The 23607-nt window shown below is 43.7% G+C and overlaps 1 protein-coding gene across 2 annotated transcripts in view; it reads right to left on the reverse strand.

Moving 5' to 3' along the window:
• Nucleotides 1-1832: 1832 nt before the first annotated feature.
• EPHA4 (EPH receptor A4) overlaps nt 1833-23607 on the reverse strand; it is a 103073-nt gene continuing 81298 nt past the window's right edge. Inside the window, exons 9-18 of one of the 2 annotated variants that reach the window (XR_010744382.1) lie at nt 19668-19726; nt 18821-18934; nt 18455-18640; nt 14477-14538; nt 13730-13939; nt 11093-11242; nt 8537-8730; nt 5782-5937; nt 4621-5494; nt 1833-2404 (exon numbers count right to left, since the gene is read on the reverse strand). Coding sequence is in view for 1 of the 2 variants with exons in the window: in XM_066326245.1 (XP_066182342.1) it covers nt 5380-5494; nt 5782-5937; nt 8537-8730; nt 11093-11242; nt 13730-13939; nt 14477-14538; nt 18455-18640; nt 18821-18934; nt 19668-19726 (1246 nt within the window). In the remaining variant the exon portion in view is untranslated. Of the gene's footprint in view, nt 2405-4526; nt 5495-5781; nt 5938-8536; nt 8731-11092; nt 11243-13729; nt 13940-14476; nt 14539-18454; nt 18641-18820; nt 18935-19667; nt 19727-23607 lie in introns of those variants that run through there. The other variant, XM_066326245.1, reaches the window with a different exon arrangement.

Here is a 23607-nt window from a genome sequence, read left to right on the forward strand (position 1 = left end):
TTAACCACAGTCCTTGCATATTCCAACATACTTGCAGTGATACAAAAAAATAAATGCACTCTCTTTTTATTTGTCTGATTAGTATTTCAGATTTGTTTTTCTTTTCTGGTTATGAAAATGTCACATAAAAGAAAAATACTGCTTTTTAAGTCCTGTTTACTGGTTACTTACCAGCTTTTTTTTTTTTTTTGCCTTTTTTTTTTTTTTGTATTTTATACATATATATTTTTAATACATAAGATCCATCACAAAATTAGCACAGCAAGAAACCCGGACAAACATCAACCACTGGTGTGTGAGCAGGACAATTGAACACGCTCGTCGTGGGGGACAAGCTGGCAGTGGCCTGTCCCCGAGGGCAGCAGTGCGGTGGCACTCGCCTTCTTCTCGCTCCAGCTCTGTCTGGAGCAGCCCGTGGTGGCACAGCCCATGGTGACAGAGCCCGTGGTGACACAGCCTGTGGTGGCACAGCCCATGTGGCACAGCCTGTGGTGGCACAGCCCACGGTGACAGAGCCTGTGGTGGCACAGCCCATGGTGACACAGCCCGTGGGGGCTCAGCCTGTGGTGGCACAGCCCATGGTGACAGAGCCCGTGGTGACACAGCCTGTGGGGGCACAGCCCGTGGTGACACAGCCTGTGGGGGCACAGCCCATGGTGACACAGCCCGTGGGGGGCTCAGGCCGTGGGGACATAGGCCGTGGTGGCACAGGGCATGGGGACAGCCAGCCCGTCCTGCTGCCCTGCCATGCCCAGCCTCAGCTGACAGCACGGCTCCCTTCAGCCCTTGCTGCTGCTCCTCTTGCAGACCAGGCAGAATCACCAGCGAGGGTCAGCAAGGTGGGAAAGGAGAGAACAGGAACCACCTCAGGACACCACGTCACAGCTCTGGGCAGGGCTGCACCTCCAGACTGCCCCACACGTGCCAGAGACAGCCCCTGTCCCACGGCAGGGAACAGCCCCGGGAGCACGGCCACCTGCCCCTGCCAGGTACTCGTGGGTGCAGGCACTCAGCTCACTCCAGCTGCCCCACGCTGCTCTAGGGTGAACTCTGCACACACAGAAAACTCCTAGGCGGTGTCAGCACACTGCAGCACTGCTCCCTGGGCTGTGGAAGAAAGTGTGTCTTCTACTGCACTTCAACTGCTCTTCAACTGCACAAGGAACAGGACACACTTCACAACTCTTGCTAACTGTAACTTTACAGGTCATGTTGCATTTTTGTTCCTTATCTGTGCTGGGAACCAGGGAAGTGTTCTGATTATTACGTTGCACACAGAGCAAGGTGCTTGTGTGAATGGAAGAACTGCATATATTTGTTAGCATTCAACAAGTCTTTAAAATCCTATTTTTGCAGATAAAAAAGGCTACGTAAGAATTCAGCTCAGGATTACCAGGGGATGGAGATGCAGGTGTTGCCTCCACCACCTTGCCACTGAGAAACTGGTCGGTCTTCGTCATGAGCAGGGCACTAGTACGAATAAACAACACTTAACCAAAACCTTTAGCACCCTTTAGATCCTGCAATCAGTTATTCCAAAACGAACCCGAAACTGCCCCTGTTTCAGGCTGCAGAACTACTCAACAACATTAGTGTGGCAGCTAAAAAACACACTTACAGATACAGAAATTTCAACACTTTTCAATGTGTGTGTTCTTGCTATCATTTCAGACATGAGCTATGGGCCTGGTCTGATAGGACAGGGGACTCCTGTGCTTCCAGAGGTGTTTGGGGCACATTCACAGGCAGTTCTACACACGAGGTGACTTGCACGCCAACACACGTACACAAGCACACGTACGCACCTTTCAGAGATAATAATCCATTATCCATTCAAGGAAAAAAAATATATTTATATCACTGCAATGGCACCTTTAGTGTAAAATGTCACTTCAGCAATGTACACAGGCAGCTCACAGGAACTGGGTTCTTTGCTGTGGCACCTGGCCTGGCGTCCATGGTAAGATGTGTAGTGCTCTGTCACCTTCATTCGTCCGGGATGCAGTGGTGACAGCCAGGGGAACGAGGAGAAACAACAACAAAATATATAAATAAAACCAAAGGTAAGCAGAGAAAGCAGAAGAGGAGAAAAAACAAAATCCAGAAGTCTGTAGGGCTTTGACACAGTACATTCCTCAAGTGACAACTGGGTGCTGAGTCTTAACGAGTTAGTTATCACTCAGTGGAGAAAAACAACGGAGTGGGTGGCCCAGAAAAAAAAAAGAGAAAGTAGAAGTCACACTCCCTTCAGGGACTGATGGCTGTTCAGCACGTGTTTTCCAGAATCAGTGCTATGGAAGACGCAACCGTGGGTCCAGAAGGCTTCATGTCTAGTCTGTGTTCCTCCATGGTCAATGTGATCAACAGGACGGGCTACGAGGCTGTGAATGCAAAATCCATTTCCCTGCACAAAAAGAGAACCCAAATTAAATTTATTAAACCACATGTGTACCAACACGAACACCCAGACCTGCCCAAAGAGCAGTGCTCAAAGGGTGGGAATCCTTTGTCTTCCTTGTCCTTCTTCCCTCCCTCACACTGCTTCAAAATCCTGCTTCCCTGGCATACCTAACATACAGGTATGTCATTAACCAATCCATCTTTCCATCTATATTTACATGGGCCACCTTTTTTTTCTTCCATCTGCTCTCTTCAAGCTAAAATCACATTCCAGTGGATGCCCCTCATTCGCCATATTTTATCACAGGAAACACAACCACCAGTGGCAGTGCTGAAAACCCAGCATCTGAGCTGCCTTCACAGTTTTCATTCTATAGGGACACAGTTTTCCATTTTGTGTGGAAAATATTGCACTGTTTTGAATTACCACTACTAGACTCCAAGACAGCAATTTAACAAACTGGCCAGAAAATCGGGTGTATTTTGGTTTTAGATAAAAAGATGATCTCAACAGAACGCAACAGATTTACAGCAAGGAAACTTCAAGTATCTCTGCACTTGAGAGGAAGAATTTTTGCTGCTGAAAGTACAAATGTCAGGTCTTTAAAATGAGTAACTACTTCTTATGTTGCCTGGCAAAGTGACATTAAAACATGCTGGTTTAAGTAGATTTTTTTTAAAGAAATCTTAAATTTCTTGAAATGGAAAAGCTTTTATAAGTAATACTGCAGAACAGTTTATACTGAGCTGTCATGACTTGACAGGATCCAAATTTAGCATCTCATATTCAGAACAAGTTGTTCTCTGAGAGAGTTGGGAGTGAGGGAGAGTTAGTGGTTAAAATCAGCAAGTTATTGTTAAAAGTGACAAAAAGTGATGTGAGTGACAATACAGTATGTGTGATTTGTCCGACTGAGTGAACTGTTTTGGATTTAGGATAAACTCAATTATTAAGGAAGTTTGACATATAAAGCCACTAAATCATTTCTGAATTTGCTGTCAGGTATGGAGTAGGACCAAAATATTATAGACTAAAGAACCAGTCTGAGTGCCATTAAAGTATAAATCTCACCTTTCTGACATTGTGCCTGGCACATACGAAATGCAATGTCAGTTCTAAAGGACATGTCATGAAAATCCTCCTCCTACTCAGCACAGAGTAAGTGGCCCGTCTGTTTTCTAAGGTCATCTCATCACTTTGGTCCTCAGAAGGACTTTAAAGAAATTTAACTTACATAGTCTGTTCAAAAAGAGTAATAAAAGCTTCATGACAAATAAATTCAAGCTCTGTGTTCAGAGCTTTACCGGATAAAACTTCATCCGGTGTAACCTGCTGAGGACGACCACACTGCCATAGCAGTCTCCTCTGCCTAGCAACCCAGGGGATGCTTTCAGTCACTCAACTGCCATCTATCCCCTAGAGGAGGCAGAGGGCAGCTGTTCCATGCTCCACCTCGTTGGCCATACCTGCAGAGGGGTGTCAGGCCCCAGCTGTGCAGTCTGCACCTGGCACTCACACACAGCTGCTCTGGTAACCCCATGCAGCCACCCTACAGGGCTGGTTTCCAAAGTGGATTTTGGTTTCTCAACAATGGCGCATGAGCTGTTACACTGCTACACTGCACAGAGCTGCTACATGCCTGACACCCAAACTGCACAAAACCTGCCAAGCTGCATGCATGCACAGTCCCATTTCTTTCTGCTCCCCTTCCCATAAAACCACTGACACCACAACTGAAACACATCTTTCTAAAACCCAAATATTGCTTTTACTTCTGCTCATGAGAGTGCAGGGAAAGTCTTTGGTTCTTCTTGGTGTGTTTATGAGTATTTGTACTTTACAGTATGGCATCCATTTGTGTTGAGTTTTTCCAACCACAGCATAAGGCCGTTCCTACTGCTCTCAGTGTGAAGTGAGGTCAAGCTCTCAGCACTGAGCTGAGCCCCAAGGCACACCTACACCTTGCCTGCACACCTTACCAGGCAACAGCCTGAGAGCAATTTGAGATAGTGCAATTTTCACTGCCATCAAATAGAGCAAACAATGGGAAAGGCTCAGCAATTAGTCTGGGAAGCCAGCACAGATTCTTACAAACCAGTTAGGAACCCCAAATAACACATACCACAGCAGCTTTTATTTTCCCCCAACAGTGATGAAATCCTAGCAGAGCTTACAAAATAAAGCACCATGAACATGTTGGACACTGTAGTTCCACTGACCTTCTGTGAGGCAAAGGGAGGAAGTTTCTTGAAAGAGAAAAGAAGTCTGAAAGCTCCACAGCCACGATTGTCACAGCTGACTACTGGCAAGCTGGTCACAAAAGTCTTTCAATGGCAGGCTTCAGCACAGCACAAGAGCCAAGAACCTGCCCAGAAGTCCAGTTTTGCCCATAATCCACAAGGTGGGTCACTTCATGTCTCAAGCCCATAAACGGGTAGATCACTAATTGGCAGGCACTGATTAGCCACACGATATTCTCACTGAGGTTTCTGCAAGGTGTTAGTGATGCGTCAAGTCTGCAAAGAATATCCTAGGGCAGGTTCTTCATTCCAGTGAAAGATACACAACGGTGGTTTCACCCACAAATAAAACACTATGGTTGTAATCCTACAGGTCACAGGGAGAAGGAAAGTAATGGTGGTGTTTTTTAAGCACAGTATCTGGCAGCAAACATAGCATCAAAACTTGAATGTGACTTTATATTTATATAGATACATGTATTTTACATATCATTGATCAACAGAGAAGTATGTTCCAAGAAACAATTTGTTCCAGGTCTGGTTTCAAATGACGGCTTGTCATTTCTGGAGGCCCCCCTCCCAGCACACGCTCGGGTTCCGCAATCTGTACATCAAGCAACGCTGCAGATCTTTATTTCGACGGGCGAGGAGACGAAGTAAAAAAAGTGCAGTTCTTCAATTAAAGTGCATGGATGAGGTAAACTAATTTCAAGAGTTTTGAGTTTATTCAGTGCTGGCTCAGACGGGGACCATCCTGCCGTGCATCTGTTGCATTTGGGTGCGCATCGCTTGGACGCTGTTCAGGATCTTGTTCTGGTGCGCCAGGGCCGTGATCCCGATCCTGGCCAGGTCCCTGTGGAAAGCAAGACAAGAACCAGGGGCTGAGAACCATGGATCAGATGCTGGTGCAGAGAAAAATATTAAGAGTCAACAGCAAGCAGCATTAGCAAAAGCAAGGCAGATGTACAGAAATGTTTAATTAAATAAGTGGAGGCATTGTGGAGGCATTTTAAAGTTATCCTCCATCCAAATGAAAGGCATTCCATTCCTTTAATGAGCGTAATGATATGCAGCACAAAGCAAAAGAGGCTGATTAAATCCAGATTTACCAGTTTTTTTGTTATATCGCTGAGTACTTACTCCTGGTTCATATGCACCACAGCCTCTAGGGTGGTATAGCCAGCAGCTGTGAAGTTATCCTTGTATCGCTCCATTTTCATGGCTTGGAGCCAGTCACTGACAGAAACAACCGCCGAGAACTCAGGGGAGCTGGGATCCAGCAGGGCTGTGCTAGGTCTGCATGCCAAACAGTGAAAGGACAGAGAAATAGTGTCAGCTGGATCATGAACCACAAACCAAAGTCTGATCCTGCAACAATTAACCTTAATGATGAGGGAAAGCAAGGGCAAGAGGCTGTGCCTAATGAAACTGGTGGTTCTGCACATCAGCTCACATCAGTGCAAGAAACTGAACAAGATTCAAAGTAATGGGCTAATTTTTGCTAAGAATGAATTTGACCTGAGGTTTCTATTTTTGGTTTGAGATTTAATTTGAACCACAATACAGCTTATGATTTCCATCTCAGATACAAACCAAGTTCATAGAAAATTCTTTTACTCCCAAAAACAAAGAAGATGGCAATGCTGGAAGGCATTTGGCCTGCTGGGTCTGTATCTCACGGGCAGCAATGCCAGACCTTGCCAACCCTGCATGTGTCAGACTTCAGCTCAGCAGCTATAGAAACACTACTGAAGTATATGCAAAGAACTGGGAGCTCACACCCTGCCAGACTGGTTTGGAGGGTAAAACTCAGGGCGGGTTCAGATAACTCCTGCCTCTAGCCAGGTCTGCTCAGTGCATTCAATCAAACTCAGGACAGCAGGGAGTTAATCCCCTCTTTAATCAATCCATTCCTGACTGAGTGTGTGCCAGGAGTGGTGGGAATCACACGAGCTTTGATCTTTCTTTGCACTTGGAATATGCTTCTCATTTTGCCTTGCACAGTTTTGCCAATAATTATTTTTACAACATTTTCTTCTCTTATTGATATTGCATTTATTATTTCATATATATCATAAGTCAAGGTTTCATTAAAGCACTATAAATTACTGTTATCTATCTAATCAAAACAATTATCATTCAGCAATTTATTTGAAAATGCACATCATCAAAGACTAGGTGTGCAATAGCATGGTAAGGTCTTGCCTGAGGCATTGAGTGCATGCTGGTAATACTTGGTTCGACTCTCTTACTGCATTATCTAACACAGGACCAATGATAGTAACCTATTTATATATAATTATGCTTTATGTATAAAGTCACATATTAATAATGCTATGTGCATATTTGAAATTCCTATTCTGAAGACAAGGAAAATATTTATAAACAGCCATGAACATGAAATGACCTTGAATAGGCTGTTAACTTACATACACACAGAATGACCTTGAGCAGGTTATTAACTATTGGAAGACCTATAAATTTTCAAAGAGTACCAGAAAATTGAAAAGAAAGCAAAATGGAGGAGTTCATACTGTGATTCTTCAATCAAATTATCACAGCAGATCATACTGTGATTCTCACCACGTAAATTATTTAAGCCTCAAGAGAGAATACATTTTTGCCAGGCTCCCAGTGCAATTAGGGCAATCTGGAAGACATAGTGATGGTGGCCTCACAGGGTTAATGATCCCTCTTCTGGTGACATACATTGTAAGCAAGACTCACAAAGGGATGCACAAGTCTAAAAAATGGATGCTGTTCTGTTGGAGTCTGAGACAGAATCTCTGTTACTCCCTCACTGATTCAAGAAACTTATTTTTGCATTGTCTAATGCATATTTTTGCACCTTCCCTCCTACTAAAAATATTTTCCTATTATTTTCCTCGTTTCTTTTAAGCTATTTTTCCATATTTGCTGTAAGCAAATCTACCTGAAAAAGCGGACACATTTGAGAAAAACAGACCAAAGCTGGTAGGGATCATTAAAGCTCCTATTACCTCAGCAGTGTTTCACCAGCTTAAACAAACTGCTGATCTGTCCCAACAGATATATTTTGGTTTTACCCTACAACTCTGGGAGTTTCCTTCCTGCTGTACTCCTCTTGCACGTACCAGGTACACCATGCTTAGCAAACAAAACAAATGTAATGCGGGATTGGTGGAGACATGAAACTGGCTTTCCACAAAATTAAATTCAAATTCACATAAAAATTAATCCACACCTTCCCAATGCCCGCGAGGCGTTGGCTGTAATGCTGTAACGCTCATTTGCAAATCCTACACAAATCTAGGGTTTATAAAACTTGATGATGTGCTTTTCCTGCAGAAAACCACATCACTCCTGTTAGCTGCACTGACTGAGGTGACCCTACCCACTCAAGTTCTTTCACCAGGGGGGAGAAGGGGGAAGAAGCAGTGAACTTTGCCATTTGGCAGAGCCTGCCTGCGTCAGGACGTGCTTAAGGCTGTGCTGGAAACCTGCTCAGCGTTGGTGTGATCCAGCAGCAGCTCTGCTCACTCCCTTTCCTGCTGGCAGGGCTGGCGAGCCTGGGCACCCCGGGGAAGCCAGCAGAGCCCTGTGCTCACCTGTGCTGAGCCATGGCTGCTGTGCAGGCTGGCCCTGCAGAGCTGTGTGTCACCTGCACTCTCTGTGTCACCTCACACTCTGCCACCTGCACTCAGTGTGCCACCTTGCATTCAGTGCACCCCCTGCACTCAGTGTGTCACCTTGCACTCTGCCACCTTGCATTCACAGTGTCACCTGTACTCAGCGTGCCACCTTGCACTCAGTGTGCCCCCTCCACTCAGTGTGCCACCTTGCACTGTCTGTGTCACCCTGCAGTCTGCCTGTCCCCTCCCCTGCACTCCCTGTCACCACGCAGAGCAGGGCTGACCTGGAGCTCTCGCTGCCTGTCCTCTTGAGGCTGTTGGGGTTGCGGATGAGCTTGTCCAGCATGTTGACGATCTGTCCGAACTTGGGGCGGTCGCTGCGCTCCTTCTGCCAGCAGTCCAGCATCAGCTGGTGCAGAGCAATGGGGCAGTCCATGGGCGGGGGCAGCCGGTACCCCTCCTCGATGGCTTTAATCACCTGCAAATGGCACAGTTCGGAGGACGTGAGAGAACTCAGACACTGCTCAGTCCACCAGCTGAGTACCATTTATCCCAGGGCCATCCAGACTATGGTGACAAATCCCCCGTTAAGTGATACAACACGGAAAATCGCACTCGGACTCAGGCAGCTGGTGGTCTCAGAACTGTCATTTCTCCTCAGCAATTCAAAACTAAAAGAGTACAGCACCCAGAACAGAGATTAGATACGGCAGGGCGATTTGTCACAAAAAAGCACGTGGGATACAGGGATGACAGAAAAGCCCTGGTTAGAAATAAGGAACTAGCCTTGTTGGACAGAGGGCTGGAGAAGCAACAGCTCTACAGCAAGTCTTTACTATCAGTCAGTTTTGGGTAGGATATGTTAAGACTGTATTTTCCCCATCATTTTTAAGGTAAAGCAGATCACTCCCTCCCCTGTCCTCCTGGACTAGCTCATCTCTGTCAGTAATAAAGACTTTGCTGAAGAACCTGTTCTCACTGCTGTATGCTCTGAGCCAAGAAATGCAGAGATGGAAACCCTTTTGTGCAGCTTTACAGAAGCCCAAGACATCTTAAGTATGTATTTCATATTTAACAGAACCCAGAAAAACTCAGACTGAAGTCACTTCAAACCCTCTAAAAAGCACTCCAGAGGCTCTAATGGCTTCTTAGCTCTCTCAGGAGAATGGGACACGACCAGAACTCAATTCTGACATGACAGGGACATGACCCAGGAGCCTTCAGATCTGAATTAATCGATATGACACTGCTGGCAGGACTCACCATGAGACTAAAGACCAGGAGCGCTCAGAGACTGAGTCGCACTCAATTTCCTCCTTCTGGACTTGTCCAATTAGTGGCTAAAATCCACTGGGAGGACAAGGTGAGGGATATCCTTGCATTATTAGCAGCTATTCAGTGACCACAAACAAAATGGCTCTCACTCCTTCAGAAAGGATGAAGATCCTTTTGATTTCTCTTGAACAGACATGGAGTATAATTTGAAATCCACTCCTGCTTTGTTGTGAGAAGCACTGCTCTTACCATCACTAAAGAGGCAAAAAGGCATGTCTATGCTACAGACTGTAAAGAGTGTGCAGAGACAGTAATATTGGCTTTCCCTGTCTTGTTCAAGCCAGCTTTTCAACATGGTCTGGCAGTGCACAGTCGCAGTGAACACCAGCCTAACATAAACAGCTCTAATAAAAACAGCTGTTTGTTGCAGTGAGCTCCACTGTGCTGTGCAGACATGCCTGATATAACCGACACACATCTGGTGTTTTATTTTCTTGCTAAGTCTTGATGACTTCCTGTTCGCAAAAGGAAGGCGAGATTGGGTGCCAGAAGAGACATTTCACATCAGAAGGAAATTAAAATTATATCCCCCATTTAGATTAAATGCCATCCGCATCTAGACACTCTTTGAAAATGTTCAGCTCTACAGAAGAAAGCAGATGACTTGTAAAATGCCATAACCACTCCCATGGCTGTATATTCAGATTACCATTTTCTTCTCTTTATTTGCTTGTAAATCCCCTGGGAAAAGAATTACGGATAATCTAGGCCTCATTTTCATTGGGATTTTTTTTTTTTCATTTAATAAAAATTCTATTAGCAAAAACTCTTATTAGCATTATTATTAAATACTCTTCTGGAACAGCAGCCATTGTGCACAGTCCCTCTTGGAACACGCTGAAGTAGTCCAGATGGTATGGTTAAACAGGACATGCATAATTTAAGAATGGTCATTTACAAAAGCTGCTTTTTAATGCCCTCAGGAGACAGCTATGCCATTGTCACAAGGATGCTCTGACTGATAATCAGAATTGGATATCCTATGTGTTGATTTAGATATCCTACAAGAAATAAAATCTACTGGAAGAGTTATAAGCATAGTGGAGCTTCAAGAATTAACTATCAATAGGAGGCTGAATCAAATTCAAGTGGTTTTTCTCTTAAAGACATTCAGTAAACTCAAGATATATTATGAATATTCAAATCTTCCTTCTCTTGACAGTATTATGATTTGACAGTTTAAATATATTAGTTTCCTTTTCCTCCATTTTTCTTTAATTGCTATTATTTTTTAATTTAAAAGACCAAACCAAATAACCCTCATACAAAAGGTACATCTCTTAACTTGAGAATCCCCTATTCCATGCATCTCTCAGACAAAGCCTGAAGTACTCAAGGAACTTCAGTTCTAGAGAGTTTCCCTGAGAAAACGGGAGTCTACCACCCGTGATATCCTTTAAAAAGCCTGGAATAAACATCTTACAGCCATATAGCAACTGCCACATCAACACATCAGCAGACACCTAAAACAAAGACAAAGGCATGGGGAGGGCAAGGAGACTCACATCTTGGTTGGACATGTCCCAGTAGGGCCTCTCCCCGTAGGACATCACCTCCCACATGACGATGCCATAGCTCCAGACGTCGCTGGCCGAGGTGAACTTGCGGTAGGCGATGGCCTCGGGCGCCGTCCACCTGATGGGGATCTTCCCCCCCTGCCACCAAGACAGAACCACAGGCCCGTGAGTCACTGGCGCAGCAGTGTGTGTGCCTGACGCTGCTCTGCACATCCAAAATGGCTTTTTGTATACAGCTCCAGAACCCGTCTTAAAAACGCATCCACTTTCTCTCCTGCTTGCCATAAAGCTGTCAGATCCAACCAGGAGGCAATGCTGCCCATCTGTTTTCTTTAGTCATGAGGAGGCAAACCAGTAAATTGTTAAATGTATTTTTATCAGCCCTCCAAGAGATCTCTGCTTAGGGCTACGCTGAAGCCTGAGAACAAGCCAGGGGTTCTACAAAGTATATATTAGAGATTTAGTTGACAAAACAAATAAGTACATGCTGTTAATTACTATTTCCTTGCTTGCCTGTCTGACCTGTTTGGCCTGCTTCAGAAAAATGGGATTACAAACATTTTACTTTTCAAAAAGGTAAAATAAAGAGAGGATAAAGTGGGAATACGTAGGAAGATAGTAGTGTTTCCCATGGGCAACATCCCAACTCCTACCAGAGATGTGAGAGGGCAAGCAAGCCCCTGGGCTCTCCCAGACCCTGGGGGAGGAGTTCAACACCAAAGCAGGGTACAAGGCTGCTTTCGATACCTGTTGGAGAAAGCTGCCTCTTCTTATGATACTTCTTTTTAAACAAGTAAAAACACTTAGCCATCTGATTTGGGCCACTGAGGCCCAATGTTTAAAAAGGAAGTCACTCCATCCTGTTTATCTGATTTTGCCTTAGCTGAGTGATCCCAGGCCAGAGATTTCTCCTTTTGTTTATGCTAATATGCAAGGTGTTTTTAATTGAGCTTTTGGTTTCCTGCAGTTCCATCTGGGGAATGACTTAAGCTGAACAAAGGTTTTCAGGGATTTTTTTCATTTGCTTTTATGCTTTTTTGATTAAGTTTATTCTGGTAGGTTTTTCCCCCAGCCATCTCCTAGATAGCTTTTATCCATAACTGAGTGCAGTGTGTGCATACTTAATAGTATATTGTTCTACTATATCTCTCAAGTGTTTAATATGGACTGGTTCCAAAGCCAAGGGAAATCAAAAGGGGTCCTTCTTCTCCTAGCTGCTTCATCCTTTGCACCAGGCCCTTTATGAATCAGGTTGTGGCAATATGTGCCTTGGTGACTACAGGATGCTCTCACTTAATGAGTTATTAACAGGAGCAGAAGGCATCATTCTCTTAAAAAATGTTGCTTTAAAAACTGCATTCTATTGCAGCCTCTCTGCTTATGCAAAAGCTTTATTCCTCCTTTCTGATACAGATGCATCAACATTGTTTATATACATGGCTGTCATTCTAAAAATTGTCAATAAGCTCTTTATATTTAGCTCCTTGGGCACAGTGCAGTTAATCCAAATATTCCTGATCCTTCATTACTGATACCAAATGAAGACAATGACTGTAAAGCAAATGTCACTGACTCTCTCCTGAGAGCAAACAATACCATATCTCCACTAGCTAAATGCAAAGAGAAGCTTTTCAGTCATTTCTGTCTTGCCCTTGTGTGCTTGTCTGAACTCTGATTTCCCTGAATACAGCTTTTCAGACCTTTGCTTCTGCTTCTTCCACTTGCCACCCTTATGAGTGAGAGATACGGCTGGCCAGCATTTAATACTACAGGAGTCTATCCTCCCTGTAATGAGCTGTGAATCCATTAAAGGATGAGTGTTGGGATTAAACAGCAAGTTCTGAGTGCTGCAAACAAACTCAGCACTAGGGAGAACAGATGGAGAATGGCAGATATTTAAAAAACGAAGAAAATAAGCAATTAAAAAAGGAGACTTCAGAAACCGAAATTTTTCTCTTTACGTACATGTAGATATCAGCGATATTGGTACAAAGGCTGGTAATGGCTGGGATGTTGTTTTGTGGCCAGAATACTTGCATTAAGCCCTATTCCATGTGCAGCACATTAAAATGGCTTTAGCAAAATTGCCTAACAGTGGGATGCTGAAATATAGATAAAAAGGGAAAGAAATAAGAAATGGGAACACAGGCCTAGCACTTTTCCCAGTCTAAATCATTTAGGTCAAATTTATGACTGGCTTTGTGATGGGAAAAAGTGGATGCATCTTATTTTTTTTTTTGTGGTGTGTCTACACCTGCTGTATCAAACTTGAGTAGGACCAGCAGCTTGGAAATCATGTTTGTAGATATCAGAAGGAACATAAGTCCAGGCTCTAACTTCTGGCATCAGATTCCTGTTATGTGCTGTATCATGACGAAGGAACAAGAGGAATAAATGGGTCACATCTTCAGAAAAGAAATACTGCTGTGGCCACTGCTGTAGCAGCAACAGCTCATCAATTTATAGGAGCTGTGGAGGCTGGGCCAATGTTTACTTTTAGGTTGTGATTTGAGGTTTTCACTTGTGACTGAGACTATTTTAAAACAAACCACTGTCACCTCCCACGCAGTCAGACAAAACCGACAGGCAGGCACGACAACGTGGCCATTCTCCTCCCCTCCTTACCCGTGTGGTGTAAGCTGCCTCAGGGTCGTCCTCCAGGACCCGGGACATGCCAAAATCAGACACTTTGCAGACCAGGTTGCTGTTGACCAGAATGTTGCGAGCAGCAAGATCCCGGTGCACGTAGCTCATGTCAGACAGGTACTTCATCCCTGAGCCAATGCCACGGAGCATCCCCACCAACTGGATCACTGTGAACCTGCCATCGTTCTTCTGCGTGTGGGGAAAGGAGCAAAATCACAGAGCATTACGCTAAAAGATACAATATTGCCACTGCTGAAACTGGCAAAGAGCGGAGCTGTGGATTCCCCTCAAATAAAATGAAATGTTGTTTCCTCACTCTGCTCACCAGTGTCTGCAAGTCACCAGTAAAGCAAAACCCCAGAGGTTCTGTCACAGCTTTCAGTGATGCAGTATCCCGTTTGAAATGAATCTGATTTTAATGAGTCTACAGTACTGCAACACTTTCCAAAATGGAGCACGTCAGAACTGTTCACATTCAACATGGATTATTTAAGATCCTGCTATTTTTAAAATAATTTATTTTATATTCTTCCACTTTATATTTATTCTGGTTTTGAGAGAAGCAACAACAGAAAACAGAATTTCCCAATTCCAAATATAATTTCATTAAAACTGCACAAATTTCAGTTATCTTTCTGAAAATAAATTTAAAAAAGAAATAAAGAAAGAAAACCAGAAAATGTTTCCCAGTATAAAATCTCCTTAGCTTTTGAAGAAATCACCTACCCTGAGGAAGGCATCCAAGGAGCCATTCTCCATGTACTCAGTTATGATCATTACTGGTTTACCTAGAGTGCGCAGAAAGAAAAACACAATTCCTTGATGAATGCCAATGTTAATGGGATAAAAATGGCTTGCACATGATTTTACTGCCAAGACACCTGGCTTACACAATCTAATTTAATTTGAAAAGCACCAAGCTTATGCCTCAGCTGTGGGGAGCAAGAGATGAAATATTATAGGACAGAAACATTAAAAGGGCCCATCTGGAAGGTTAACCCTTTGGTTGACTCATTGTCAAGGTCTTTAACTAAAGTGGCTTCTGTTCTCTAAGGAATATGTGAATTGATAATTGAGAACTAAGAAACAAAGATCTGTCCAAACCTGACAAAAATCTTTAGTGTAATAAATTGCTCGCAGAGGAGAAAATGGAATTTGTGAACACTTTGGTCTCTCTGTCTTTTTTGAAAGATCAATGCTTTAGGCAAGTTGGAAGCTGCCAGGAGCTACAAGGTATTCCAAGAAAACTGGATTCAACAATGAAAAATACAGGCTGCTCCTCTCAACCCAAATTTGTTGAGAAATTATCTCAAGAAAAAACTTGCTGAGAAAAAACTCTCTGTCCCAAATCTGTATTCTGTGTTTCTTGTTATTTATAAATGAGCCAAAACCATTTGCCTCCTGCAGTCAGTCAGGGGCAAAACGATTCAGTGCCCTGGGTCACATATGGGGCACAGAGCTCAGCAGCACCCAGCTCCCCATGCTGCAACAGGAGGAGAAATGCAGTGTTACTGACAGAGAAATGCTTTCTAGGCACTCTCCTGCCTGAAACAACAGCAAATACACAAATAAAGCTCGAGGTTGAGTTTTAGAAAGGTCATACAGCACTGAAACAGAACATTTAGGTGCATACAAGGAACAATAGTTATTTCATGGAGTTAAATCCTACTGCATATTTGACACACAGGTATTTGTAGAAATAGGTCTGATAAGATCTCAAAAGAGCAATGGCAGAAGTACAGAAGTAACTCATCGAAGGCTGAATGGCAAAAGCCCAGTCCCAAGATAAGCACTGTTAACATGAGCACCTGACAATCAGTGCTGTCTGGCATGGCAAACCTTCCTCTCTCTTACGCTTCACCTATAGGAACTATAGAGTTTTCTTTCTAAATACAAGATGGTGTCCCAGACAAACTCAGCTTTTAATTCCTAGAGTAGGTCTGAATAAGGGACCATTAGAGGGAAAGAAGGCTTCAAAGGCCAGGCCACCTAGACTGTAGACAGCTCAACTGCATCTTGGCATGGCAGGTATCAGAACTACTTAATTTTTCCTTTCTTCTGTCACCAGCAAGGATCTGCTCCAGAACAACCACCTCTAAAAATTACCCTACCGTGAAATGTTGCAGCATTTAAAGTTCCCCTAATAGTTTCTACCTCAGTGCATCTTTCACCAAGATTCTTTTCTCTTCATTTGTCAGGGATTTCTGGTTCTGAAGTAACCTTTTTTTAATTAGAAAACCATATGCTAGAAGGACTGACTCTAGGAACATTTTACCACATTTCACTCAGGCCAACATCTATGTACAAAACAAAACTTATTTCACTCATCATTATTTATTTCATCTTTCTGGGCCCAACTTACCCTTTACAGGCCTGTTACTACTCCTGCTTTTACTTTCCTTCCCTGCTGGTATCCAAATTCTTACTGTTCTGGTCTCATGCAAGCTGGCATGCCTGTGAAATGCCATTACTGAATGCTGCAGAGGAGCAATGGTATTGCATAAAGCAAACTGCTCTGGAAGAAGGGCTGAGTGACCTTGGCTGAGCACATCCTTAAGTAAAAGGGTGTGATAAAACCTCATCCTCCCTCTAATTCACCTCTGAAAGCATTCTTTGGTAGAAAGAGGAAAAACTTCAACCAAATCTGGATATGGCACTGATTCATTTATACTCTGCAACTGCGACAGCAACCCTTCCACCGAACAAATACAGCTAAATGAGTATTAATTAACCTTCTTCAATCAAAAGATACTATATCAACGTAGAAGGGAAAAAAGGAAGACTCTTTCAGTGCATTAACATGTAATTTCATTACTCAGGCACTTCTTTAGCAGGGGAGGGGGATAGAGAGAGGAGGGAGAAGTTACCATCAGCGAGTCAATTATTAAAGTACTTGACTAGCAGCCAATAATTTATTCATGGTTTTCTGCTGCCTCTCTCAACCCCCATCTATACCACTATTTATCTCACATTTTAATTTCCAGTTTATTAAATGCATTCATTTATCACAGCATTCAGGAAACCCATGGAGAAATGGAGATAAATGTGTTCTCAAGTAGCCCTGTTTCCCCAGGAGTGCAGCTCGGAGGTAACAGAGCCAGGGTTGCTACTGGAGCATCACTTACTGGGAGCCGGGAATGGAGCACTCCCAGGTCATGCTGCCACCTCCTCGGTGAAAATTCCCCATCATTTTAATTCACTGACAACTGCATTATGCAAATGAGGACAGTCATTTATAAGTGCTGGAGCTGTAGCAGCTCAGGGGCTTCCAGCCTCAGTGGGATTTCAACACAAAGATTCCCCTGTTGTCTTTCTTTTACAGAGGTGCTGAAAGAATCACTGTCTGAGGCAAACTGTGTGGCCTGATCACAACCCTCCTGCCCTTTGTTATAACAATCACAGAGAGAGACACTCAGACCTTCTAAATTTAAACAGAGTACTGTATTTTAGTTTTAGTTTTGAGGGAGGCTCTCAGTAAAGGATGACCAAAATTAGTCCAAACTGCTCTTTGCCTTTAAAAGCAAACTGCCACACAACATATAAGCCATTTCCAACTGTTGAGAAAAGGCAGCAGACCAGGAGAAAGCAACACAAATGAGCAGGGGTAAGATTTCCAGAAACAAAAGTGGCCGAATAAATATCAGCTCTCACTGACATTCAAGAGGGACAGAGTTTTACAGTGGAACTGATGGTTTTGATAACCCTCTATGAGAGGTGCTTTGTTCTTCTAGTGATATTTTACTTTTTAACTTTTCATCCATCTCAAATTTTAATTGCTCCCACTATTAATACCTTGCATTCATGCTGCTCATGCTGCAGAAGGTGAGCTTCACAAAGTCCACTCTGAGAGCAGCTCATGAGATCACTGCCTGCTTTCTATGCTACCCTGAGCATGAGCCCCAACATCCAAAGGGTCTTTTAGGAGTAGCAATCAGAGCCAGGCTTTGCCACCAGGCAGCTGGAGCAGAGACAATACCCACACCATGGCAGTGGCCCCTTATCAGGTCACACCCAAGCACTGGTGTCTCATAGGTGCATTTTCAGCTTTAGCCTAGACAGCACCCAGCAACCACTGTCACTCTCTAAAGCACAGGGAACACTGTCAGACTTTAAAAAAACCCAAATCAAGCAAACAAAAAGACTGTCCAGGTAAATTCTGCAGAGTGAAACGAGCACACCTGTAAATCAGAGAAAACAAATAAGCAAGTTTCACACTAAAATAGCCTGCATCATTTCAAAGGCTTGCTCCTTACATCTGTGCTTTGTACTTTCAACATATGACTGTGTGGTTTTGTTTTGGTATTTTTCCCCCATCATTTTGAATTCTTCGCTCACCATCTGCTTTTGCCTATCCTGTAACAATCATCTCAGTCTAGCAAAGATGTGAAAGATGCCTGCTTGGCACAGCAAGAAGGGATAAAAAAAAAAGTCAACCCCTGCAGTATTAATTCCCTCTACAAAATCCTGTACAAGCTGCCTACAGATAGAGTATCAGTTGAAACTGTAAACCCATTTATAGCTGACAACAAGATTAATGACTTGTCCTGTACTGATTTCCTCCTATTAGCTATCAGTGGATCTGTTCCATCTGTCATTTTACAGGAAAGAGGGTAAGAAGGAAAAAAAAAATGCCAGCACACACCACACAGACTTAATTTCTCAGTGACTTCCAAATTGGACTTGTCATGAAAATGACCTACTTACATTTAGTAACGACACCTTCCAAGTGGATGATATTGGGGTGGTCAAACTGTCCCATGATACTGGCCTCACTCAGAAAGTCTCTCCTTTGTTTATCAGTGTAACCAGCTTTTAGAGTCTTGATAGCAACACAGATCTCTCTTTTTCCTGGCACTTTGAGACGTCCACTGCACACTTCACCAAACTCCCCTTGAAGAAAAAGGCACAAGAATCCACGGTCATGAGCCTGAAGCATGCATTTGTGTTGTCAAACTGTTATGTCAGTACATTTGGGAGAACTGTCATACAAAAATCATAGGATCACACGTTGCTTAAAAGCAAATTTAAAAGTATATTTACAGAAAAAAATGCAAAAGTTCTGGCACTTACCCACACCAATAACTTTTTCAATCTTTATGCAGGAGGCATCGATTTCTTTGGCAAATTCCCTCACAGCTTGGTTTGGATCCTCATATGTAAAAGGATCCACATATGTTCTAACACCTGCAAGGCAGAAATGTTTTATTTGAAGTCACTGATCTACATGCTGCTGAACACAGAACATATGAGACTGAAGCCTTAATGATATACAACAGCAAAGAGAGTGTACAATAAAAATGTACTATAAGCCAGGAATGACTGATAAGGAAGGAAGGACTTTAGTATTTTTCCCCCCAGTGCAATATTTTAAAGTGTCAACATTTAATATTTCCCAATATTGAAGTAAAGAATTGGCTTTTGCCAATTAATGAGCTTCACAGATCACTGCCATCACTAGCATAGCCTGTCATGGACCTGTGAGACTAAAACACATCCCTTCTTTCTATGGCAGCCAGGAAATTCTGAGCTCAGGTCCTGGGTTTGGTTCATGGAAGTTCACATTCCCTTTCCTGCAGGATTGCCTCTGGCTCATTCAGAAACTGCTTTAGCAGAGAGTTGTGGGGAAAAATCCTGCCTAAAAATGAGCAGGCTAAGAACAGGTATCTTTCAATGGCAAGGAACAATGGAAAAAACTGATAAACCCTTCTCCTGTCTGTACCCCCAGAACATTTTACCCAGATAATTCTATTTTCCCTGTTACTAGAGTAAATAAATTTCAGAGCGGGATGTTTGCAAGAGGGGAAACCAGAAACCGATTTGCCTCATGAGGAATGCAAACCCTTATTTCCCCAAGCACCCAAATATGACCCATGTTTTACAACCTAAACCAAAACCTCCAAGCAGCAGGGTCTTTTACCTTGGTTCAAGTGCTTCTCCTCATCTGCCTCTTGCTTTGCCTTGCTGTACTTACTGCGCCTGTCAGAACAAAACACAGCGTGAGTTCAAAATCAGGATCTCACTCTGAAACAAGCTCGGTCGTCCTGACCTGCAGAGACTTGAGCTGCTGGCACCTGCCACAGCCATGACACAGCACACAGCCAGGGCAGGAGAATCCTCACACTCCTCTACCTGCTATTGGCATCAGCAGAGCATCAAAGGAAACACAAACCTATTTGTATCTCAGCATTAAAAGAAAGGAAAAAAAAAGTCCGTGTTTCAATTACTTTTTCTTCAAACTTACTTTTGCAATTGAGGGGCCAAATTGCTTTTTAGCCCTACCACACAGGGATTTAAATGCTACAACCGAGGATTTTTGGTAGACTGACTTTCAAACATCATTAGGCAAACACCAACGTCAATACACTTATTTAACTGCAAATTTAAAACTGGAAAGAAGTCTCTTAACACAGAAATCAGACTCTCAGCAGAAAAAAAAAAGAAGAAAAACCACCAACCCTGACCATCAAAAATTAAGAACCCAAGGATTTTGCTTATTCCTTTAATCACTGCTTAATTGAAGGGGTTGAAGAACTCCTGATGGCAGAGCTCCTCTACTAACTCTCTGAGCTGGAGGCAATACCATAGCAGAGTGTGTTAATTCTATAGATTACTACTTCTACACCAACACCTGTGATACTGTAATCTAGTTATGTATTTAATTAGTTCAGCTTTCAGCTTCAATGGACAAGGAGCACTATGAAAAGCTAACACAAGAAGTTAGTCCATTAGGGAGGATACTTGGGAGTCTGCTCAGCCAAATGTGTAGGAATTTGAAGTTGCCCAGCATCCAGTGGTATGCAGATGCAGAGAAATGATTTGGGCTTTTACCCATCCATCCTTCAATGCTTAGGATCAAGCAAGATGTGCTCACTGTTGCTTACTCTCAGTTTGCCTGTTCCTGGGAAAACCAAATTTCCCAGTCAGAGCCAGGAGAGCTGACTGGGCAAGAGGCTGGGCTGGAGAGAAGAGAGGAAACAAAAACGGAGAGCAGGAGGTGAGACCGGCACTGCCAGCAACGTGCAGCTGCTGCCTGGAGTGGGGCAGGGGACACCAGTGTGACACTGGATTAATTAATAGGCTAAAATGGTGAATAAGGAGAAGAGGAAAATAGGAGCAGGTACAACAAAATCCTGTAAGAGATGTGAGTTAAAAGGGGTAAAAAAAATTTCAGAGATAACAGGAAGAAAGGACGTAACTGAGAGCCTCACCTGCAGCAAATCTCCCTGAGTCTTACCATACCTCTCCTGTCAGCAAAACCCCTCTGCCCCTTAGCAAAAAGCATCTCACTTCCCACTCTGCACCTGCCCTGTGGGGAACGGCAGCTTCCCACTGCTGTCAGCTGGGAGGGCATCTCCCAGCCTTTGCAGTCCTTGTGCTGGGTCATACAACTCACTGTGACAGTAATAAAAAAATACAAATTAACCATGAAACAGAAGGAAAAAAATCCTGTTTGACAGGCAAAAACAACCTTTTCTGTGAACCAAGTGTCACAGCTCCCAACACTGACAGGACTTGTGCTCAGACAGAAAAAGCAGGTACACATCCAACCATAAACCAGTGGAATCTTCTTTTCTTGACACAAGTAACTGAAACACAAATGGCTCCAATCAGAAGAGGAGCATTACTAAAACCTACACTGGATCCAAACACCCATTTAAACAGTTTATTTGCTCCAGAACTCACAGCACTGGTATAACAGAGCTGAGTAAAATAATGGGATGATGTTCAGCTCCCAGCTACTGAACTGAGTAAGAAGAAGAGGCAGCACAAATCTCACCCAAGGCCACAAAAGACCAGGGCAGCAAAGGGGACTGAAGAGATGGTTTCAGGTATTATACAACTTCTCTCAGAAGAAAAAAGAGGAAAAAAGGGGAAAGAAAGATCCTGCATTTTAATCAGGATCCTTCAAATTAATTTTATTAATGTTCAGGCACAGATGGGAAATACAAAAATCAAACAGACTTTGCATGAAAGCATTTTAAGTATGAAAAAAAAAATCTCTTTATCTTATTTTTAAAAAGTACAAGCACCCTCACAACAGATTAAAAATAACCTTCCTCCACAAAAACTCAAAGACAGCAAAAAGCAAAGGGAAACAAAGGGATTACTGTTCAAGCAATGTAATTGTAGCTTATTAAGTTTAAATAATACCTTCTATACAAACTACCTACTTCCACCTCTCGCAGTTGTCACCTGTTGACCTCTCCTGCCTGGCTTTGGGCAGGACACTGCCGTGTGTCATTGTCCTGGAGAGCAGCGCAGGAGCCCCACGGGGCACAGGGCACAGGGGCTGCCTCTGGGGCAGCTCACCTGAGTGGCAGAAGGGAGCCTTTGTCCCAGGCTCAATCCCCTAATTACAGGGATTTGGGCAGTGGTGATTAAGTAGCCGGCATTCAGGAAAAGAACACAGAAGCTTTCAGGAACTGCAGGGGTCAGAGACAGGCAGAGCTACAGGTGGGGCTGGTGATGAAGAAGAGTTAACAGTGGGGGAATTGGCAGGCACTGAGGTGAAACAGCAGGACCTGGTTGCCATGGCCCTGCTCCCACCTCCTCCTTCCCACACACAGAGGGGCTGGGGGCTCAGGCACCAGGCTGGCAGAGAACCTGCTCCAACAACACCGCCAAAAGGTGGGCAAATGTGTCAGCAAAGGTAAGGCAATCTATCGGCTGGAAGTATTTCTGAGAGAAACTTTCAGACGACCAGAGGTGAGACCATGTCTCTCTCTGTTTTATACTTCCCCAAATCCCTTATAACTCACTTTGAGATGCTGCAATTTCCCTCAACATTCCTTCAGAGCAGGGTTTGGGAATACCCACACCACATCCTGCCCATGTTCCATGGATGTCCCCACCCAAAGCTCGGGAAGTTTAAATGAACATTAGGCAGATTGGTTCTGGTGTCACAGGACAGAACTAACCAGCTTAAGCTGCCTGAAGGCAAAGTCCTTTGACTAATTCTGCTGTAAAGATGAACTTTGGGATTTGAACAGTGTCTTGAAAAAAGCCAAGTGAGGCCAAATTACCAGTAATAACCCAGTGTTCAAAAGTGGACACCCACAGCATATGCCCAGTTCCCAAATTTGGCTCATGGATGCAGAGAGGCCGTGTCCGCAGGCCAAAGCACAGGTTTGATTGCACAAATACGACTTCTAGGTCATGGTTAGATTACAAAACCTTCTCACGGGGACTGTCTGGACAGAAAAGCTTTTTCTCATCTGAAGTAATTTTGGAACAAAGTATAATTATTTTGCTATTAACTTCTGCTGGGGCAGGAAGATCGTGAAATATCCCAAAGGTCCACACCTCTAAATGACATTGTGATAGTGGTTAAAATCACTAGAGTAACAGTGAATGTTAAAGTAGATTCTGTTTATCAGAACTACTTCCAGCAACGGGAGAGCTGTGTATTGAGGGCTATTAATTAGCAAGGCACCATGCATTAGTATGCACGGAGCAGTTTCACTGTCCTAGTATTTCATTCATCTCGCTCTGTCTTTCCCCTTCCATGGCCTCTCTGAGAGACACCAGTGCAGAGCCACGGGACATTCCCAAGCCCATGGCCACCAGGATGCTTTTATCTCCACTGCCACCAGTGCCTGGACCAGGCTTTTGTCGCTGCTGCCCACCTGCTCTGTGGTGCCTTTGTGTGACTGCACACTCCGGGCAGAGATAAGTGAGCAGACAGCCCTGGGCAGACCTGTCTGAGCCCAGCAGGTCTGTCAGCACCTGGCTCCAGGCAGCCTCTCCTCTGACAGCTTTATGGCGAATCCTAACGAGAATCAATACGAGGGCAAGGGGTTGACAGTTCATTTTCTAAAGAGTGATCCATTGAGGGCAAATCACCAAGCAGTGTTTAT

Source organism: Sylvia atricapilla, chromosome 10, assembly GCF_009819655.1.
Source record: "Sylvia atricapilla isolate bSylAtr1 chromosome 10, bSylAtr1.pri, whole genome shotgun sequence".
In the NCBI taxonomy this organism is placed as follows: Eukaryota; Metazoa; Chordata; class Aves; order Passeriformes; family Sylviidae; genus Sylvia; species Sylvia atricapilla.